The sequence below is a fragment of the Capsicum annuum genome, chromosome 1 (assembly GCF_002878395.1).
Source record: "Capsicum annuum cultivar UCD-10X-F1 chromosome 1, UCD10Xv1.1, whole genome shotgun sequence".
In the NCBI taxonomy this organism is placed as follows: Eukaryota; Viridiplantae; Streptophyta; class Magnoliopsida; order Solanales; family Solanaceae; genus Capsicum; species Capsicum annuum.
Genome location: NC_061111.1, coordinates 203,030,258 through 203,051,263, shown reverse-complemented (window position 1 = coordinate 203,051,263; position 21,006 = coordinate 203,030,258). Strand labels below are relative to the sequence as shown.

The 21,006-nt window shown below is 33.4% G+C and overlaps 1 protein-coding gene across 1 annotated transcript; it reads right to left on the bottom strand.

Moving 5' to 3' along the window:
- Window positions 1-2,549: 2,549 nt before the first annotated feature.
- On the bottom strand, window positions 2,550-5,366 carry LOC107854734 (ricin B-like lectin R40C1). Its single transcript, XM_016699746.2, has 4 exons — window positions 5,168-5,366; window positions 4,409-4,531; window positions 3,370-3,607; window positions 2,550-2,885 (listed from the first exon to the last, which is right to left on the bottom strand). Coding segments are annotated over exons 1-4 (489 nt in total). The 5' UTR covers window positions 5,294-5,366; the 3' UTR covers window positions 2,550-2,883.
- Between the last annotated feature and the right edge of the window lie 15,640 nt (window positions 5,367-21,006).

The following is a 21,006-nucleotide window of genomic DNA, read 5'->3' as shown; positions in this document are numbered from 1 at the left end:
CTGAATCAATAGCCAACTGATAAGATAATGGTTGGTTCGATATCGAATTAGTAATTTACTGACCATTATCGAATGGTGTACCAGATAAATTTAATAACAATGAAATATCAAACGGTTATTAATAGATTCTCACTTTCTTCACCGACTAAATTATTTATATATAATTTAATTCATTAATTTGTTAATTGTTTAATTAGGATTGTTGAGTTTTGTACGTATAAATAAACTCCTTGCTAGATTTCTCTAGGTACCCTACGTGCCTAACTAAGCTGCTCAAAAAATAAGAACAATTAATACGAAAAATAGGGTTTTCACAATTTTAATTTGAACTAGGTGTTTAGATGGAGATCATGCTTCCAAAGCATTATCCACCCAACATGCCCAAAGATATATGTAGTGTGTAATTATCTATCTTATCAGAAGTATTTAGTCTATTTCAGCTTCTCCATCAATTCTACAGAACTTATTTTTTCTCCGTGTTGCACTGACTCTTTAAAAATATCACGCAAATCGAATTCTCCAGTGATAGTTCATTTTTGGAGATCCATAACAAATGCGGTAATATTTTCTCTTTGCAACATAGTTTTTCCCATCTCATTATTTTCTTTCTTGTTTAGTAAATAGATTGTATTTCTTTCTTTGTATTCATTTATACGGTGCTCTTTTTAATCTGAGCAACACTTAAAAAAACTAAGATAGAATGACGATACATCTGTGATCTTCTCACAGCTAAGGCCTTACTATGATAAGCTGGATATAAAAATCAGTAGGTAGGGTAACTGTTAACTATGATAAGCTGGATATAACAATCAGTAGGTAGGGTAACTGTTAGGGTTTTTTCCATGATTTTATCATCAAATTTAAGTTTTACTTCTCTTAAATCGAAAATAAAAGTAATACAATAATTACTTTTACTTTTATTGAAAGAAAAATATAACTTTTTTCATATTTGGCTAATATATTTCTTGGAGAAAAGGTTTTGGAACTCTATAGATAGAAGATCTCTCTTCTCATACAGTAAGGTAGCATCCACAATATAGTTGTTTAAAGAGTGTTGTTTAGGGAGATTTCTCTCTAATAGGTTTTATGTTTTCTTTATATTAGGTTTTCATATGTAGGTCAATTGGTCAAATTATATAATAATTATGTTTTTACTATATTTTTCTTTGTCGTTTGATTTATCATCTCCATGATTTGCAACTTTAAGCTTTCTCGCATGACGCTCTCTCGATTTCAAACCCAACAGTAATACAATGCTTAGATGACCGAACATTGCGAAACTCATTCCATATATCCAAATTCTTTTGTTGATTGATAGTCATATAGAAAGGTGATTCAAACTGTATTTTGTGTACGACAAGGTTGCAAGATCACTAGGGATTGATTTACCTCAAGAAATTCAGGGGGTGCTAATTGACTTTATATAATTCCTTTTTGTTCAAGCAATGCTGACTTCTTAGCAAAGATGCCAACATCAGGAAATTCCTCTCAAAGCAGAAAGTAACAAGGTACATATGTACATAAGGAAGTAATGTCAATAAATATATACAGAGTTGTTCCAACATATGTACATAGACCAAAGCAAGCCACAAGTTTTATTTAAATTTTTTACTTGTTTATCATGAAAATATATATATGACATGCTCTTAAACATTTATTCAAGATACTGACGTTAGAAATTACATATTTTATCGCAAAATATTTGTGATGGAAAAAAAAAAAAGATTTATGATTGATAGAGATTAGTTTGGCGAGATTACAGTTGGCACATACAAAGTTTGCCCCAACATTTAATTAAATCATCATCCTGAGCCGTTTACTCTTGAAATAAAGTTACCTAAGCCTTTTACTCTTGAAATAAAGTCATCAATCACTTGGTTATTTAGATGCTATTATTTTGTTATTTATCCCTATTAGTTAATACAAAAATTTAGATATATTATATTATAACTCGTGAAATTGATTAACCTTATTTTCTTAAAGATATTGAAAAAATGCAGCTAAACCTTAGGTCTCTGTGAAATTCAACTCCACTCTTAAAATTTAAATTATAGTTGTAGTGATGCTTATCCATTTTTAGGACGAGTTTTGGACGTGATTAAATTTTTATGCCATTGTCGGTGACTAAGGGTTTAGTTGTAGCTTGTAAATATTGATAGGTTAAGTAGTTTGAATAGTTTTTAGATTTTGTACATATTTGTTTTTGAATAAAAATGGCATCAGGAAAATATGAGTGGCTAGATGATGGTTATTCCTATTGTGTGCATGCATCTTCAATCTTGTATGTGTATACATTTGTTTTTTTTAGTAAAGCATCTGGTACTCTTGCACTATGACATACTCAAACTTTATAGGAGTCATATTAATTCCACAATTCAACTTTAGTGTATTTTTATCATCCTTTTTAATAATGTGGTACCTTTTTATTTGACGTGAGCCTCATTTTTATGTAATAAGGATGTTCAGGATACTGGATATCTGTAAAGGTAATAAGTAACAACTATAAATGCAAAGGTAAAATGAAACTTTTTGCAATTTGGAAGGCCAAGTGATCAGTCAATTAATAGAAGCGTTGATATTATGGATGATAGCTATGAAAATCATGGATTACAAAAGAAAATTGTTATTCTAGTCAAGAAGCTAAAGGTTAAATTACACCTCATCTAGACACTCCTCAACACTGTTTATTTTGGTACAAAAACAAAATAAAAAATACAAGTTATACATGCTCTAGCCATAACATATCCCACTTTTACTTTTACTTTTTCAGAGGGAGATAGAATACAGTACAGCATGCATAACAAGCTACATGAAGAAGAAAAAAAAATCAAGGATCACCTCCATTTATTGAACTCATTCAACCATGATTCACACGCCAAGATATCCTGCAATTAAATTATTTTAGACAAAAGAGGAAAAACTAATTAATATAAATGCTTGGAAATACAAAACATACAAGTAAAATATAGGCTTAATACAGTGAGAAATTTCATTTAGACACTCAACTAAAGTATGTGTCCATTTGACAACCTGAGGTCCTGAATTAATAATAAAGCATTCCTATTAGACACTTTTGGATCAAATATGAAGAAGAAAAATTATGTGTTGTCAAGAGTCTAATAGTTAGTTAAGTTAACCACATAAAATATGTCATCTCTTATAACTATACACATCAACCTCAATTGAGAGGTTTTACAACTTCTCGAGGAAAATGCATAAAGTTAAAAAAGGTGACATGTCTTAAGTGTTTAACTTATCAAGCATGAGAAAAAGAGATTCAAAATACTGAAAGTGTCTAATAGAATAATTTAATCATATGTTTAAGTATGGAACAACCAATTTTTGGACTAGAATGTTGCAAGAACTTACAGTAGGCCTCGATCCTCCAGAGTTGGTTCAGGTTTTCTCCTTCGCACCATTCATAAACAGCAACACCGGTCCCCTCGGAGATACCTCCTCCGTCCTCTTTATCAGCACCCCATGCATCTAGATTGAGGTTAATGTTACTGACCATCCTAACTGCTCGAAAACCCCCACCTGCGTCGTCGCCCTCGGTCCACAAGAGTGATGCATCAAGATCGTTGGGGTCGAATGAGGAGAGCTGCACCTGTAAAGATTTTTAATAAGAAATGTAACTAACTCTCTACGCTTCCTTTCTGTAATATTCGTAAGATAGGCAGAGCACCGCGCCCCTGAACAACAGTGTGTTCTGTTCATTGGGCAGAGTAAAATCCATTTTCATGCATTTGCAGCAAAGAAAGGTGCGTTGACGAGTTGCATATAGCACATGTATGTATGCAATCAGTGTAGGCAACTAACTGGAAAATAGCAATTCCTATCATAAGGAACAAAGTTTAACATGCTAATACTTGTTGTATAAACAAACTCAAGTCACTAATGCCATGTTTCACCAATTATCCATTAACAACTATGAGGTTTATTTTATAGCAGTTGATACATTCAAAACTCAAACTTAACATGGCTACCATGTCCCTTTTCCGGGGGCGGATCTATAGCCAATCTTTTGGTGCTCAGGCACCCATTAAATTTGACACATACTAGGTATAATTATATAAAAAAAGGTATAAAATTTGGTATACGGCTCAGAAAAGTACCCAGTGAACCATGAAGATAGCTAGGTGTTTTAGTTTGCAAGCAGAACCTTAAAGCTTTTGGCGTCAATATATGTGTTCGAACCTTTCGAGCACCCATGATCCCTAAATCCTAGGTCCCCACTGCCCTCTTCTCTAGTTAATTCTAACAGAACTTAACCCGTAGCCTCGGTCTATTTCTATGCTTCTATTAACATGACTATCAAAGGTTCATTCCTTCGGGAAGTTAACATTATATATATATAGCCATGCATCATTGAGGATAACATTATGGTTAACCAAGAATTGAAACATACAGCTTCAGAGGGGTTATTAGGGTGCTTCAGAGCCAGTTCTGCTTCTTTATTAACGAGAGCAAAGCTTGGATAACCCGCTTCATCCGTCACATCACCGCTGTACCTCTGATCTTTATACCAGTGCTGTGACAATAAAGTCAACAGTTAAAGTGTATTTTGATAAATAATTGATGAATGTTCAGCTAAGAAACCCACACACATTTGATCATTTATGAAACTCAAAAAATCAGAATATTTTAGAAGTATTTTGACAATATTAACACACCCTTAATAAGTATAGAGTATACTAGGTTGCTACATATTCACATATGTCATACTTTAAGGGGAGTATAATTGGTGGATACGTAAGGGTTATCCATATTTTAGAATAAATAATATGGGTTGGCCTAGATTTAACCCACTATTTAATGGGCTGGATACCCAACTCATTTAACATGGATAATACGGATGGATATCCAGTGGCGGAACCACTTTTGCTCCAGGGGTTCATCCAAACCTCCTTCGAAAAACTATACCCTCTTTATACTATTTTTACATAGTTAAAAATATTTTTATGCATATATATAGTAGATGTTGAACACCCTTCGACTAGTTCGTATATGTACTTTTGAACCCTTCAATGAAAATTTTGGCTCCTCCACTACGGATAACCATATAATTTATCCATTTTACTATCCCTACACATGATCATTGAGTTATGAAACTCAAAACGTGTTTTGACAATTAACTCAAAAGAAAAAAAAAAAAAAAGGAACCTACTTGTAATGGATCTGTTGGATCATCCTCACTAAGAATGACTTCTCCATCACGGATTGCGAGAGAGTAACCGGTATCAGCCTTAGTATAAATTCTAAAAGAAGGCGCATTATCGAAGTATTCTTCCATGATAAGATGAAATTGATTTAGCGCAAACCGTGCAATTATTCTATGTTATATAGATGTCCCATTTTTTTTTTATTTTTTTTTTTGTGTGTGACATTTATAAAAACATTGGTTGGGGAGAGACGGTTGAATCGCTCTATTCTTTTGTTTTAAATTTTAATTTGAATATAAAATATTTTTTAAAGTCTGTCTGCTATACTAATATGGGTTGCGGAGAGATGGTTGAATCTGGCTACTCTTTTGTTTCAAATTTTAATTTGAATATAAAGTATTTTTTTTTCAAATTTTAATTTAACTATAAAGTATATTTTAATTAAGTTTGTGATATCGCTCTGTTATACTAGCATGGATTGCGGAGAGACAGTTGAACCTCTATTCTTTTGTTACAAATTTTAATTTGAAATATAAAATATTTCTTTATTTTTATTTACCGTAGTTTAAATTGATATATCTATTAAAAAATAATAAATAATATATTTATTTTATTATAATACTCTTATTAAATGATACTAGTATGTAAGCGAATAATATTAAAGCATTAATTATAATTATTTCATATCAAAATGTCTCGTTTGAATATGTTAAATCATATTACATTAAAGAAATGTTCAGTTATCATATTATTTCTCAATGAAATGCGAAAAAATAAAATCTTCCCCACCCATTTCTAGATGAGATGATCCGCCTCTTTGTCCGCTTGGGAGGACTAACTTGTATTAAAAATATAAAAATTTTATCCCTCCCCACGTTTCCTCTCCCACCCACCCCAAATCCCTCTATCAAATCTATACGGAAAAAATAATCATGTAATTGTAAAAAAAAAAAAATTATATGTCATATTTTTCTTTATCATATTATTACCAATTTAAATATAATAGATTGTTGATATCCCCCTCCCCCACCTTCAACGAAATTTGTATGAGTAAAAACAATTATGTAATTCAAGAAAGTTTTTATACTTCATGTTTTTCTTTGTTATATTGTTTACAATCTAAAGATTTATGATTATAAAAAACAATGTATATTTTTATTCTACCGTAAAATATATAAATAGTAATATGTCTATGATATTGTCTTTCATTATATTTTAAAAATTAGTTCAAATCCTCCCTCACCCACCCCCCTCTTTTCCACCACCAACCGTTAGTGTGCATTTTTTCTATTATTTTTAATTACTTTATTTTTCTATAATTTGATTTTAAATTAAATTATTTTTTTGTATTACACGCATAAGCAGATGAGTTTTCTTCACTCTTATCTTAAAATATAAAAGTTAGAATAGATAAGTTTTGTTATGCATAACAAAATAAATGATATATAGATTAGGAGAAGAATCCAAAATAATTTAATTTGTTAAAACTTATTATAATTTAAAATTCAAGTTAAACACTTTTACGGCTAAAAAAATATAATCTTATCTCATATTTTATAATTCATCTTTGTGCTCTTAGTTCTCATTCTTCATATAGTGAAACTAAATGATGCCCAAAATCACTAAAAAAAAACATTGATAAATAAATATAAATTTGTAAGTAAAATTAAAAGAGAAAAAATAAAGTAAAATATCAAAATGTCTATAAATTTTTTTATAATCCTCCTAAAAAAATAAATATGTGAATGTGATATCAAATACACAAATCAAACAATAATGAACTGCATATAACTGAATTAAATACAATAAAACAATGAAATGAAATAAAATTAAAAAGAAACACAATAGTATCAAATACATATTTTAAAAAATTCACGACTTTTATTACTATAAAATAAATATTCCTTTTTTGTTACCTTAGGATTTTTTTGAACTTTTATTCTATGTCTTTTCAATTTTTAATTTATGGATTGCAATATGTGTATTATTTAATTACTTCAGTATATTTTAAAAATTAGTTAAAAAACTATCCCCCAACACCCCAGTTTTCTATACTTTGTGATTTATCTTTATGTTTTTTTTTTCTTCTTCTATACTAAGGAACTATTCAAGAAGTTAGAACTCTATTCCAATGCAAATTTCATTTAACTTTAAATTCAAATTTAAATATCTTATCAATTTGTTAAAAGAAGATCAATTTATTGTTCCTTCTTATTCTTGCTTTGTAACTGTAATATACAACTTTCTTTTTTAAATTGAGATAGATATTTGAAATTAAAAACATTCTTACATTAGCAAAAATGGACTAAAAGAACACCTGCTTTTTCCTCTTCATTATCATTAAAATTTTACATTTTTCCTAAGTGTCATGGCTCAAATGGTCATAAGTGGCACCCACACTAATTTTCCTGTAGGAGAACCATCTAATCCGAATCATTACTCAATCACTTAGTCAATATTAAAATAATATTATCATAAAATAAACATAATAACAATAATGTAGGACTAATCATTATAAATACGGAAGTCAACAATCTACTTACTAAAATCCCCTAGACCCGAAAATCATTATACAAGAACTACTAACAAAGATCATTTCTAAAGAGATATCTAAAAATAAAGTAAATAAAGAATGTTTCATTGCCCGATAGATGGACAAGAACAAATAAGATAACCCATGATAGCCTGGAGATGGAGTGCTCACCCTTGGATCAGGATCTTCTATCAAACTCTACAGGTGAGCTCGTGGTTGAGTCTCTAGAACACTTTCTGTACTCAACAAACGAAGAGTACATGGTAGTATCAGTATAAACCATTATGCACTGGTAGGTATCATAGGTCAACTCAACCTAATAGCATGTACAAGACATAAATCAAATAAAAAGTAGACAGACATCGTCACATAACCAAAAATCCAATGAATCAACAATACATCAATAACAGGTCAAACAGTGCTCACAACCAAGTCACAAATCCATAAAGAGTATCAACCATACTATAAACATCCACTAAATCAACACAAATATGTACACATATGCTATGGGATTTATTTTTACCCAAATAGTCATGACCTGCAAGGAATAATCTATGTTTATGTACCGTACCAGCGTGGTACCTGATCCTCAATAACAAGTGATATCAACCTCATATTCGTACCAGCGTGGTATCCGATCCTCCATAAATAAGTAATATCAATATACATATCCATACCGAAATGGCACCCGATCCACCATAAACAAGTAATATCAATAGCAAATGTACACCACTCATAGCATACAACACGATGTAACAAGTTTAAAAGTATGCTTAAAGTCATAAGACAATTCCATCAAGTAAATTTTTAATAATTATTTATTCACACCTCAACAATCCAAACATCATCAATTTCAAGTATGTCCGAATACCAATCAACAAGTATCTAATTTAGTAGCATACACATAATTAAATTGAGTCTAAATTCCAATTAAACTATAACCTACCTCAAGTGAAGAATCTAAATGCAAGCTGACTTGCAAGAGTCTTTTCCTTCTCTAAAATTTTCGGACGATCAATATCTAGCGTATCTTTTACTATTAAGAGTACTTGTATTTCACATAAGTAGATAATAAAATCAGTCCGCAAGAGATTTACAAATTATTAAACTAATGGTGAATGACTATAAGAAAACTTAGAAAAATGACGCCATGCTTCCATCCAATTATGATCAATGCTCAACTATTGATGAGCATTATACTATTATCATACAAATTATACTAACTTAACCAAGTCATCCTTATTCCATCAACTCACCCATACTAACTAATAAATTAATAAACGTAGTTTCTTGCCTAACTTTTAGTTCACCCTTACATCAGTATTACAGATGTATCAATCGGTAGATGTAGCACTAGAAATTAATTCACACGAAAACTCACCTTGTGTCGCTGGAATTTTTCCCTTGAAGTTACAATGAGATTTTTGATAAACAGAAACTGCAATTTCGTGCCTTTCTTCCTACTAACCTTCTGATGATATTAATAAATACCAAACCCTTCTACTAAAATTTATTCTTCTACATAGATTTCAAAAGTTAATAAAATATCAATTTAGCTCATTAATTGACAACTAAAATAATATCTAAGATACCCAACTAATGACTTAAGTCACCCAAAACACCTCAAGAATCGGTACTATCTATCTCCATAAATCATAAATCAGGTATACAAACAATGGATAGCGCTAAAATAGGGAAGACAAGAAAATTTCATAAACGACCGGGGGGTCATTACACTAAGTTATTTAAAATTAATAAATTTGTAAAATATTAAAAATAATCATTATGTTCTTTAAAATATAAATGTAGATATTTTAAAAATATTTATTTTAAATTATAATTTCATACTATTATATAATATAAATATAAATATTGGTTGATTATTTTATTTATTTATATTTTACAATCAATAGGTTTTGTATCACATAAAATTAGAATTATAAGTTCTATTATGCGTAATAGAAATGATAAAATGAAATATAGGATAAGATTTTTCTAAATGAAATATAAAGTAGAAGAAGACTCCAATATAATCTAACTTAATTTGTTAGGAATATACTTATTGTTTAAAATTCAAGATCAACACTTATTTAAGCTAAACTCTTTCACCTCGATTTGAGATAATTTTATCTCATATTCAATTTTATTTTTTAATTTAATTTAAAAATTTATTAACTTTTTTTCTTATGATTAAAAGAATTCAAAAATGCATGAAATTATTTAAGAAGGAATTTAAAAATAAAACTTCTTATATACTTTGAACAATACATAAAATCAGTACCAAAAATTTATTCATAAATGTCAATTTTCAAGTAAAATCATGAAAAAAATAGATCAACAATAGCTAAATGCCTATAAAATTATTTTATAATCACTTAGAAGAAAGTATATATGAAAATACATTCATTTTTTACACAAATAATTTGTTAGTTGTCCTTTATATATTTTGAGTCTCAATTGTAGTTACCGATTTCTCAAATATTTATTTCACATTTTTAAATTATTTACGTACATCACATTTGTGGAAACTTCACCTTCTTTAAATTCATCTATGACAAAAGGTAATATAGTCTTAATCATAAATAATAATAATAATAATAATAATAATAATAATAATAATAATAATAATAACAATAATAATAATAATAATAATAATAATAATAATACAATAACTAAAAAACTAAAATTACGCATGAAAAAGCATACCTTCATATTTATTTAGAGAAATCTGAGGAAGAGCATTACCTATAATCTTTTTATCAATGATAGGTGCCCATGTGATTTATGATAAATATACTATTAATCACAAATAATAATAAAAATGTAAAAACTAAATGAAGCATGAACAACATATCTTGATAGCTACTCAGAGAAATCTAATGAATAGACAAAATTAAAAGCTGCAATTTGAAAGTTGCAAATAAATAAATGTGTATATCTAAGAGATAATGTAAGACCACAAAATATGTATATCTGATGAATAAACAAAATTAAAAGTTGTAAAAAAAATAAATGTGTATATCTAAGAGATAAGAATTAACTACCTACCTACAATTTGTTAAAATTATATATATCAATTAAAACCTGCAATTTGAATTTGTTCTCGAGTCCCTCTATGTTCTTCCATTACCCTGTCGAGGGTGTCCTAAACTCTCATTCGAGGACGACGAATGATCCAAAAGAGGGAATAATGTAAGACCACAAAAATTTTGACAATTTTAATTTTTAACTCTCCCTCATGTTTAACGATGATTTTTGACATAAATCATGATATGGGATGGTAGTGGAATCATTAGGGAGAGTTTCAGAATTTTTGAAAAGTGTTCGGGATCATTTCGGGACCCCGAACCAGTGAGGATCTACGATAAGAGTGTGGCACCCCCTTGGGCTGCCGCGATAAGATTGTGTCACGTCTAATGGCACAAAATATATTTTTTTTTTGTTTGGAGTGAGGGCTTTTTGTCTTTACCCTATTAAAAGACTTTATTCCCTATATAAACCTAATTACTCATCAGTTATGAGATTTTTTCACTTATTCTTTCTCTTGTCCATCCTCAAGAGTGAACAAAAAGTTACGATTCAAGATAAGAGCTTCTCTTTCTCTCTATCTCTGAGAAAATTTCTCTGCAAAAAAGCATGTTGAATACTTTCTACTTTAATTATTATCATAAAGTGTGAATTTGGTTATCGTATTACTTATTTCATTAATGTTTAATGTTGGGATTGGGAGTTATCATTACAAATATTAAATCTTAATATTTCCTTTTCTTACATGTTATTTCTAACCACTTGTAAAAGGTTTTGGTGATTTGAGCAAAATGATTGAAAGAATGCATTTCATTATTTGAATTTTGAAATATTGAATGCTATGAATGATTGAAAGCATGACATTCAAGTCCAATGAAAAATCTTTGAAATAAGATGATGAATAGAGATGACAACCCATCTTTTAGAAATATCGAAAGTGTTAAACTTTATGCATTTCTTTTAGATTCTTATACAATTTCATGATGAATATAAGTATGATTTTGAATGATGGGGTTAAGGAGTGGATAATGGTTTCTTGGCATGATATGAATGGCTTGCAAGTCTTGGTATTACGATATCAATATGAGAATGCCTTAATGAACGACTCCCTGTGGATATCCCTGTGACCAATGTCTGAAACCTATATTTACATAAAATAGAGATGTCTTATCTCAATTGGGTAATGCATAATATGCATGTTGGCTCTAATCAATTGATGACTTTTGCTTAACCTCAGTACGTGTGATCAACATGGACTGAGGTCTTGCCGGTTGGAGAGTACCAGACCCATATAACCTTTGGGTTACTAGATGATGGTCAAAGCTACATAGTTTAGGATTAAATTATTAATAAGTCATGTCTGCACGTACCTTATTCCCCTGCCCCAGTATCCTATTATCTTGATGGTTGTTGAGCATATATTTTATGACTATTTTTAATATTAGTATATGTATTTGTATCTCTTTTCTTAGGTTGTATGTCAGTACTCTCCACACCGACCATCTCTAGATATTACATCATTTCATGATGTAGGTTCGGAGGCTTTTTCTTATGACCCTGTGCAACACTAGGTGGATCATTATCCTATTGGACAGCTGGTGAGAATTTGTGAGTCTCCATCATGTGAAAGACACTCATAATTTTTAGTGATTCTATCATTTTCGTACCTTTGATTTTTCTTTGGCGTAGTCGGGGTCATGTCTCGATTCAACGGATGATTTATGGATAGAGGCATGTAGACAATATTGGGTTATTTTTTTAATATTAGGATTTGACTTTCGAACTTCATTGCGTTATTAAATAAGACTCTTTTATTTTATTGGGTGGCTTTCGCTATTCTTTACATCACTATGCTTATGATGTAAAGTTAAGGGTTCATCTCAGGTAGTAGTTGGCTTGGGTTGTCCATCACAGATGGGACCTGCTTATGATGTAAGGTTAAGGGGTCATCTCAGGTAGTAGTTGGCTTGGGTTGTCCATCACAGATGGGACCTTGATTTGGGTCGTGACACTAAAGAAATACAATGTTGAATTAGGTTTTTCAATGCCAGTTGCATGTGAGATAATGCATCCTCCCTTACTATCTAATAGAAGCTCTCTCAGACTCTCAAGAGCTACATCTCCAACTAGGTTCTTCCACATGAACTCAAATTCTCCATGTTAATAAGGATACACGGTAGTTCTAACAATTACAGGAACTCAATCCCAAATGGTTCCTTCTCCATAAAGAGGAGAATCCTGGACTACAGAATATTTAGAATATCTTAAGTTGATAAATCCAAGATGGATGGCGACTCTTTAAAATATTTTCTTGATATCCCTTGAGTTCTCTGAGCCTGCATAATGCGGCAGTTCAAGAACTTAAGCGTGAACCAAAACTAAATATGAGAGCAAAGTTAATGAAAAAGACTATTTGTTTCCTTTCCTAGTCTTCTTTCTCCGGTGGTAGAGGTTCCTCATCTTCAAATCAAAATATTAAAGAGAGTGTATCTTGGATAGGAACCTGTTCCTTCTCTTCAGGAGGAATGATTTTTCATGATCATCACTATGTACTATAGAGTAAACAACAAACTTCAAAAATTTAGATTCTTCGAGAGTCTTCTTCCGAGTCTTTTGAAGAGTAGTATTTTGCATCCATTCATTAACCTCGCAGTCCTCTTCGGACAAGGATTCATACTCCTTTTCACCTTTTCATGCTTTTCATCCTAAATAACAAGCTGAGGTACTAGACCCTGAGGTTTTTTTTCCTCGCCATCAGAAGTTGATGATTCAATCTCTCGGGAAGTCTAATTTTTGGGTTCGTCATTATTTTCATCAGTTGAAGCTTCAGATTTTGACTCAAAAGATGATGTTGTGCCAGCAAACTCCTCCTCAATGCTTATAACATTAGGACCACTACCCACTTCTAAGGAATCATCATCAAACCTTTCCTCAACTAAAGACTTTTCAATGATGGATTTCCTTCTCCCATCATTTTTCCTTTTATCACATCGAGAAGGCCCCACCATTTTTCTTTTCTGGGCACGATGTACTTCATCTCCACCATTGGCATACCGAACTATTCAAATTACCACTTTGACTCAATCTATTCCACTTAATTAACTCAACCATATATTTTAAAGATTGTTGTCTAGTCCTCCTCTTTGGAACATAGTCATCCTCTGAATTTATCTTCCACCTAAATCAAAATACACAATTTTATTTATCAAAATGAAACAAGCTTTAAATTCATGAAACTGTATAGCTAGAGTAACTAAAAAAACTAAATCACAAGAGATGCATACATTTTACATGTCAAATCGTGTGAGATTTGTTAGGTTGGATGCGTGTGTATTCTATTTAAACGTTATTATAGTTTAGATGTCAACTGAGTTCAAGTTGCTTGTTTATGCACTATGCCGATTAGAATTGACATTAGCTTCAAACGAACCATGGTGGAGTCAAATGTGAACACGTGAATAATTTCAAAAATTTTAAGACTTCTACGTCTAAATTCATAGGCAAAGTATAAAGGTTTGAATTTGGGAATTCCAATTATGTCAATTGACTTAATTAGTTATGGTAAACTCATTCACATACATAAAATTTAAAAATTAATTATTCAAATATATAATTTATATTTGAAGAATCCATGAAAGTATTAAGCATTAACTCTTTGATTTGAAACTTATGAAGTATATAGATAAGACACAAAATAGTCAATCACAAGTTCAAACATTAGTTAGGATGCACATGCAGCCTGAAAATCTTTTAAGTATTACGTATTAACTCTTGGTTCAATTATTACATTTTTCTTCTTCTTCTTCTTCTTCTTCTTTTTTTTCATTTTCTATCTTTTAAAATTGATTGACCAAATGAAAATCTAACCATTAGTGAATAGCTCATGTAAACTAAAGACAAAATGTATTAAAAATGTCACATGAAATGATAGTAATAAATTAGTATTTTAACATCGTTTTCAGATATTTATTGTCTTGTCATGTTTTTTTAAAAATCGATTGAAGCGGCCAAATCAAACCGAACCAAACTAAAGTTTAGTTTTTAAAATAAAAACCAAAGGTTTCAATGTTTCAATACAAAACTATAAATGTATCAACTAATTAGGGTAGATTTTTCATTTTATAAATTAAAAATAAAAAAAGTCTCAAACAGATTATGCCCCCTTAAAATTCATTTATTCTCCATTACGTCTAATTTCGTCAATACTCTAAAATGGTACAGTTACATCAACTGTACTTGTGTTCAATTAAAAGATCAATGAATCTGTCATTTAATTATTCTTGTGATTAAATGCTCATAGAATTAAAATTTAAAAATTAATTATTATAACAATAAATTGGAATAGTAAAAAATGTTAAAGAAGACAAAGAGGTCCACCCAATTTGAAGGATTGGGGGGGGGGGGGGGTAATAGGGTGAGGGCTCATATAATTGGTCAATGATAGAGAGTGAAAAAAAAGATAAAAGTTTTCTAGGGGTGTGCCTGGGGCCCGGATGTGTTTTGAGCGAAAAATCGATCGGGGGTTCTCAAGGCTACGGATCAGGCGAGTTTGGGATGGCATGGAGGGTGAGGCCGTCTGATAGTCAAATGGGCGAAACGATGCAAATGAGTCATTTTTGGGCCAAATCAGTGTGTTATAGACCACAGTTCTAGGGGTGTGCCTCAGGTTCGGTCGTGCTTTGTGCTAAAAATTGATCAGGGGCTCCCAAGCAGGCTGAGAAATGGGAGAGGGTGGCCTACATGGTGGGCGAGGGTGTCTGGTTGGTCAAATAGGAAAATCAGCGTGAATGGATTATTTTCAGGCCAAATTAATGTGCTACAGCCCACGATTTCAGAGGAGTTCCCGGGGGTCAGGCATGTTTTAGGCCAAAAATCGATCGGGGTCTCTTAGATGATCTGAGGAGTGGGGAAGTATGGGCTAGTATGGTGGTTAGGGTCATCTGGTTGGTCAAACTGGCAAAATAAACGAGCCATTTTTGGGCCAAATTGGTGTGCTATAGCTCACGGTTTTGGGGGTGTATTTCGAACCCAGACCTGTTTTGGGACAAAAATTGATTGGGAGCTTCGAGGAAGGCTGACGAGCGGGAGAGTATAGGACAGCGTGGTTGACAAGGCCAAATGGTTGCTTAAATATGCGAAAGAATGCACACGGGCTATTTTCGAGGCAAATTGGTGTACTATAGCCTATGGTTCTAGGGGTGTGCCTAAAGCCCGAGCATATTTAAGACCAGAAATCAATCAAGGGATCCCAACCAGGCTGAGGAGTGGTGGTTTAAGCCGACATGGTTGACAAGTCTGTCTGGTTAGTCAAATAGGAAAAACAATGCAAATGACCTATTTTCAATAAAAATCAGTGTGCTATAGTCCATGATTTTGGGGGTGTATACCTAGGGCTTGGGCTTATTTTAGGCTGAAAATCGATTGGGGGCTCCTAAGTAGTCTGAGAAATGATGAAAAGTGTGCCGGTGTAGAGGGAGAAGCCATCTAGTTGGTCAAACAGGAGAAACAGCTTGAACAGGACATTTTGGGCTAAGTCAGTATGCTATAGCCTACAGTTCTAGGGGTGTGCTTGAGGCACGGGTGTCTTTTTTGCCAAAAAATGACTTCGGGCTCCCAGGTAGGCTAAAAAAAGGAGGAGTGTGAACCGACATGGTAGGTGGATGTCGTCTGGTTGGTCAAACGAGCAAAATAGTACAAATAAACCCTTTTTGGGCCAAATCGGTGTGCTATAGCCCACAATTCCAGGGGTGTGTTCGGTGACCAAGCGTGTTTTGGGTCAAAAATCAATTGGGGGATCCTATACAGGCTAAATAGTAAGGGAGTGTGGTCCATCATGGTGGTCGGGGTTGTCTGGTTGGTAAAACATGCAAAATAGCACAAACAGTCCATTTTCTAGCCAGATCGGTATGCTATAGCCCAAGGTTTTGAGATTTTTTTGGGATAAAAGTCAATCGAGGGCTCCCAAGTAGACTGAAAAGTGGGGGAGTATGGATCGATGTGGTGGGCAAGGTCATAAGATTGGTCAAACGGGTGAAACGATGCGATCGGTCCATTTTTGGGTCAAATCAATGTGCTATAACCAACGAGTCTTGAAATGTGCCCGGGGCTCAGGTGTGTTTTGGGATGAAAATTGACCAGGGGCTTCTAGACAAGTTGAAGAGTGGAGAAGTATGGGCCATTATGGTGGGTGGTGTCGTCTGGTTGGTCAAATAGGCCAATTGGTGCGAATGGGCCATATTTTAGCCACATCGGTGTGCTATAGCCCATAATTTTGAGAGTGTGTCTGGGGATTGGTCATGTTTAGGGCCAAAAATCCAATGGGGCTCCTAGGAAGGATGAGGAGTGGGGAAGTATGGGCTGGCACAGTGGGCGGGGATGTCTAGTTGGTCAAACGAGCTAAACAAGCCATTTTTAACAAAAATTAGTATGTTATAGCCCATGGTTTCGTGGGTATGCTCGAGGCCCGAGCGTGTTTTAGGTCAAAAATTGACTAAGGCTCCTAGGCAAGTTGAGGAGTAGGAGAGTGTAGGAAGTTACTATGGGTGGGGCCGTCTAGTTGATCAAACAGACAAAATGGTGTGAACGGGCCATTTTTAGGCCAAATTGGTGTGGTATAGTCAATGGTTCCAGGGTATGCCTGAGGACCGAGCATGTTCTAGGCGGGGCTATCTTGTTGGTCAAATGGGTGAAATGGCGGAACAAGCCATTTTTAGGCAAATCTGTATGTTATAGCCCATAGTTTCAGGGGTGTTTCTGGGCCCAGGACATTTTTGGATCGAGTATTGATCAGGGGATCCTAGGCAGGCTATGAAGTGTGGGAGTATGGGTTGGCATAGTTGGCAAGGCAGTTTAGTTGTTCAAGCAGGCGAAATGTCACGAATGGGCCATTTGGGCCAAATCGATGTGCAATAGCCCACGGTTTTGGGGTTGTACCCAGAAACAGAGCATATTTTAGGCAAAAAATCAATCAGAGGCTGATAGGTAGGCTGTGGAATGGGAAAGTGTGGGCCTATATTATAACGCCCTAGAAAACAGGTCCCGTAGTATCACACGGTGCTTGAGGCTACGAGTAGCCCCAAGCTAACCCTTTGAGCCATTTTTCATTCAGTTCAACACAAATCAACAGGGTTTCCATAAATAACCCTTAAATATCAACAGAGTAATCATCATCTAAGAATAAAAGAATTTCAAAAAGATAACAAAATACGACTTATTAGTCAACTCCCAACATCTATACTAGTCTGACAAGCCTCTAAGAAAATCAATAAAACCAGCGAGCCATTGAGACATGCCCCAACTGACTCATACTCAGTTATCAAATGTAAACAATTCCGTGAAACTAACATCAAACATCATGTCCTCGGAACATGAGGACTTACCACAATAGAGGATGTAGAACAGCATGCCCGAAGAATCATAGTCGAACCTGGAACTGAGCACCTGAACCTACATTCCGAGAAAATGCAGCCCACATCCGAAAATATGAGTCAGTAACATGGAAAGGAACCGAGTATATGGGGGTGTATGCAGTTGTATAAACATCATCATCATAAATATTTATAAGAAATATGCAGGATGTATGAAAGACTCACATAGCTCGAAGAAAATCATCATAATCATGAGAGGATGAAATAACTATAGTAACACATGTGAGTCATCATATAATTTATCAATCACTTTCAGTTCATCAAAAATACCAATTCTCATAATGTAAATATCATTTAAATCTTTTGAAAGAATGACTTTCACAATTGCACTTTCAAATCACTTCACCATTCACCATAGACACAAGGAAACACACACATACTGGGAGATCCTATAACCGACATAAACCATGTGAGCTACATGGAGTCCAACGTACAACCCACGTTGGGGAGAGTCATCCTATCCTTGCCATCGGAGTAGGACTATCGATATCAAATCCACATAAACTAGTGATCACTATATAAATCAACCTCAGGCTCACTTCTACGGGGGCACTTAGTTCTAGGGAAGTAAGGTCGCTTTATACCTCCCACTCAGTGCTAAAGATTTCTCCTGAATTTAGCTCAGATCATTTCAAAGACAATCCACAACAAAACAATTTCAGTAATATATAAATATACATCGAGAGCCATCATGCTTCCCATCTATCAAAATCAACCACGTTGTGGATTTCTTTCATACTCGAGTTCAAAACAACTCCATTAAGACCAAAAGGTCAAATCATTCAAAATATCTCTAATATTCAACATCAACGTGCTTATAACATACACTTTCTCAAAAAAATACAATTTCCAATGGGGATTCACGACCCAAATATCAAAATCATGATAAATATCGTTCAAGATTCATGATTTATATCTCCACACATGTAAATTCATCTTTCAAAATCATAAACATCAAGATTTTATAATAATCATCATTAGATATGGGTTCATGCTTCAAATTCGTAAAAATCAAATAAAAATCATACCTTTGTGAAGAAAATTATTTTTGGGCACAAGAACGAAAAAGAGTTCTTGTTGAAAAACCCCACATACCTTGAATGATGAACTTTAGATCGGTACTCGTTTTTGAGATGTTAATCATTCCTTTGAATGATGGTTCTTGGAGTTCTTGAATTAGGAACTTGGAATCTTGAATAAATTTGCAGAATTAATGGTGAACTTTGGAGGTTCTTGAAGTTGGATGTAGGAGCTTAGGGTTTTCTTTTTGAGGGAGTTTGATGAAATATAACATATAATGCTTCTAATAGGATTTAATATAGGGTTTGGATGGATTTTGGGTGAGGGGGAATGACCAAAACGCCCCTAAAAATCAAAAAAATTCTCGAATCTGTCCTTTGATGGACTGTTTTGATAGTCTGAAGTATATCAACCATAACGTTTTACTCCGATATTCAAATTGGATGAAACTAATTTTATTAGAAAGAGGACTCTCATATCTTTCCGTTGATATATAGTATCTCACCCAGATCATTGTGTACGAGGAGTTATGATAGTTTGAAGTTGACCCAAAAATTTAGTTTTGATAGGCTGAAGTAGATCGACCATAACTTTTTGCTCCGATAGACAAATTGGATGAAACCAATTTCATTGGAAAGAGGACTTGTAGAGATTTCTGTTGATATATAGTAGATCACCCAAATTATTATATACAAGGAGTTATGATCGTTTAAATTTGGAGCAAAAATACACCAGTCCTCAGTACTTTTTCTTGCATGTTTTACTGTTCACTACTATTCATGGTTCGATCGGGGTGTTCATAACTCGTCGCTCGAGTTTCCGTTTTGGATGATACACATATCTTTGAAAATCTTATTCGATACTCTATGTAATGGTGGGTCATAATCTAAGACATTTTTCACGGAAAATTTATAATTGATTCTAGAAGATAGAACCCAACACGTTTACGCACAAAATTTCAACGAAAAATTTCCCGGGGTATTACATCATCCCCCCTTGGAAAAATTCATCCTCAAATGATGCTAGACATGCAAAGATTAGATAGGGAATAGACAATACAGCTGAAACCATTCGTTAGACTCATCAACACATCGTTTCTCACTCCGAATGCAACATAGAATGCATAAATTCAAGAAACTACAGCTGAACACATAATAAATGACAGCTGAACTGCTGCAACTTTTATCAAAAGTGCATGATTTAGAAAATAACGGTACTTTTGGCTTGATCAGAGTTCGCAGAAAATAGGTGCGGGTACTTGGATCGCATATCCGCCTCAGCTTCCCAAGTTGTACCCTCAACAGATTGGTTTCGCCACAACACCTTGACCAAGGGAACTTGTTTGTTCCTTAGTCTTCGGACACTGAAATCAAGAATCTCAATAGGAGTCTCATCAAAAGAAAGATTTTCTTGAATGTCAGCACTCACAGAGGAATCCATTACCACAGCATCGCTAATATGCTTTCTAAGCATGGAGACATGGAAAATTGGATGAACAGAGGACAACTCGGAAGGCACCTTAACTTCATAAGCTACCTTACCAACACGGCTAAGAATTTCATAAGGACTAACATAACGGGGAATAAGCTTCCCCTTCTTTCCGAATCTCTTCACCCCCTCATGGGTGAAATTTGCAGATATACTAGGTCACCAACTTCAAACTCAAGGTCTCTTCTTCTAACATCCGCATATGACTTCTGATGACTCTGTGCAGTTTTCAACCTTTCCCTAATCAACTTAACTTTTTCCATAGCCTCAAATTCCGAATCAGGACCACTCACAGCCGCTTCACCCACCTCGAACCAACCTATGGGTGATCTACACTTCCTCTCATATA

Bases quoted from the DNA above. Each gene is read 5' to 3' on its own strand.
- LOC107854734 (XM_016699746.2), bottom strand. From the start codon at position 5,293: ATGGAAGAATACTTCGATAATGCGCCTTCTTTTAGAATTTATACTAAG. The intron at 4,532-5,167 runs GTAGGTTCCTTT...TTATTGTCACAG, and splicing joins ATCCAACAGATCCATTACAA to CACTGGTATAAAGATCAGAG. The intron at 3,608-4,408 runs GTATGTTTCAAT...AAATCTTTACAG, and splicing joins CTAATAACCCCTCTGAAGCT to GTGCAGCTCTCCTCATTCGA.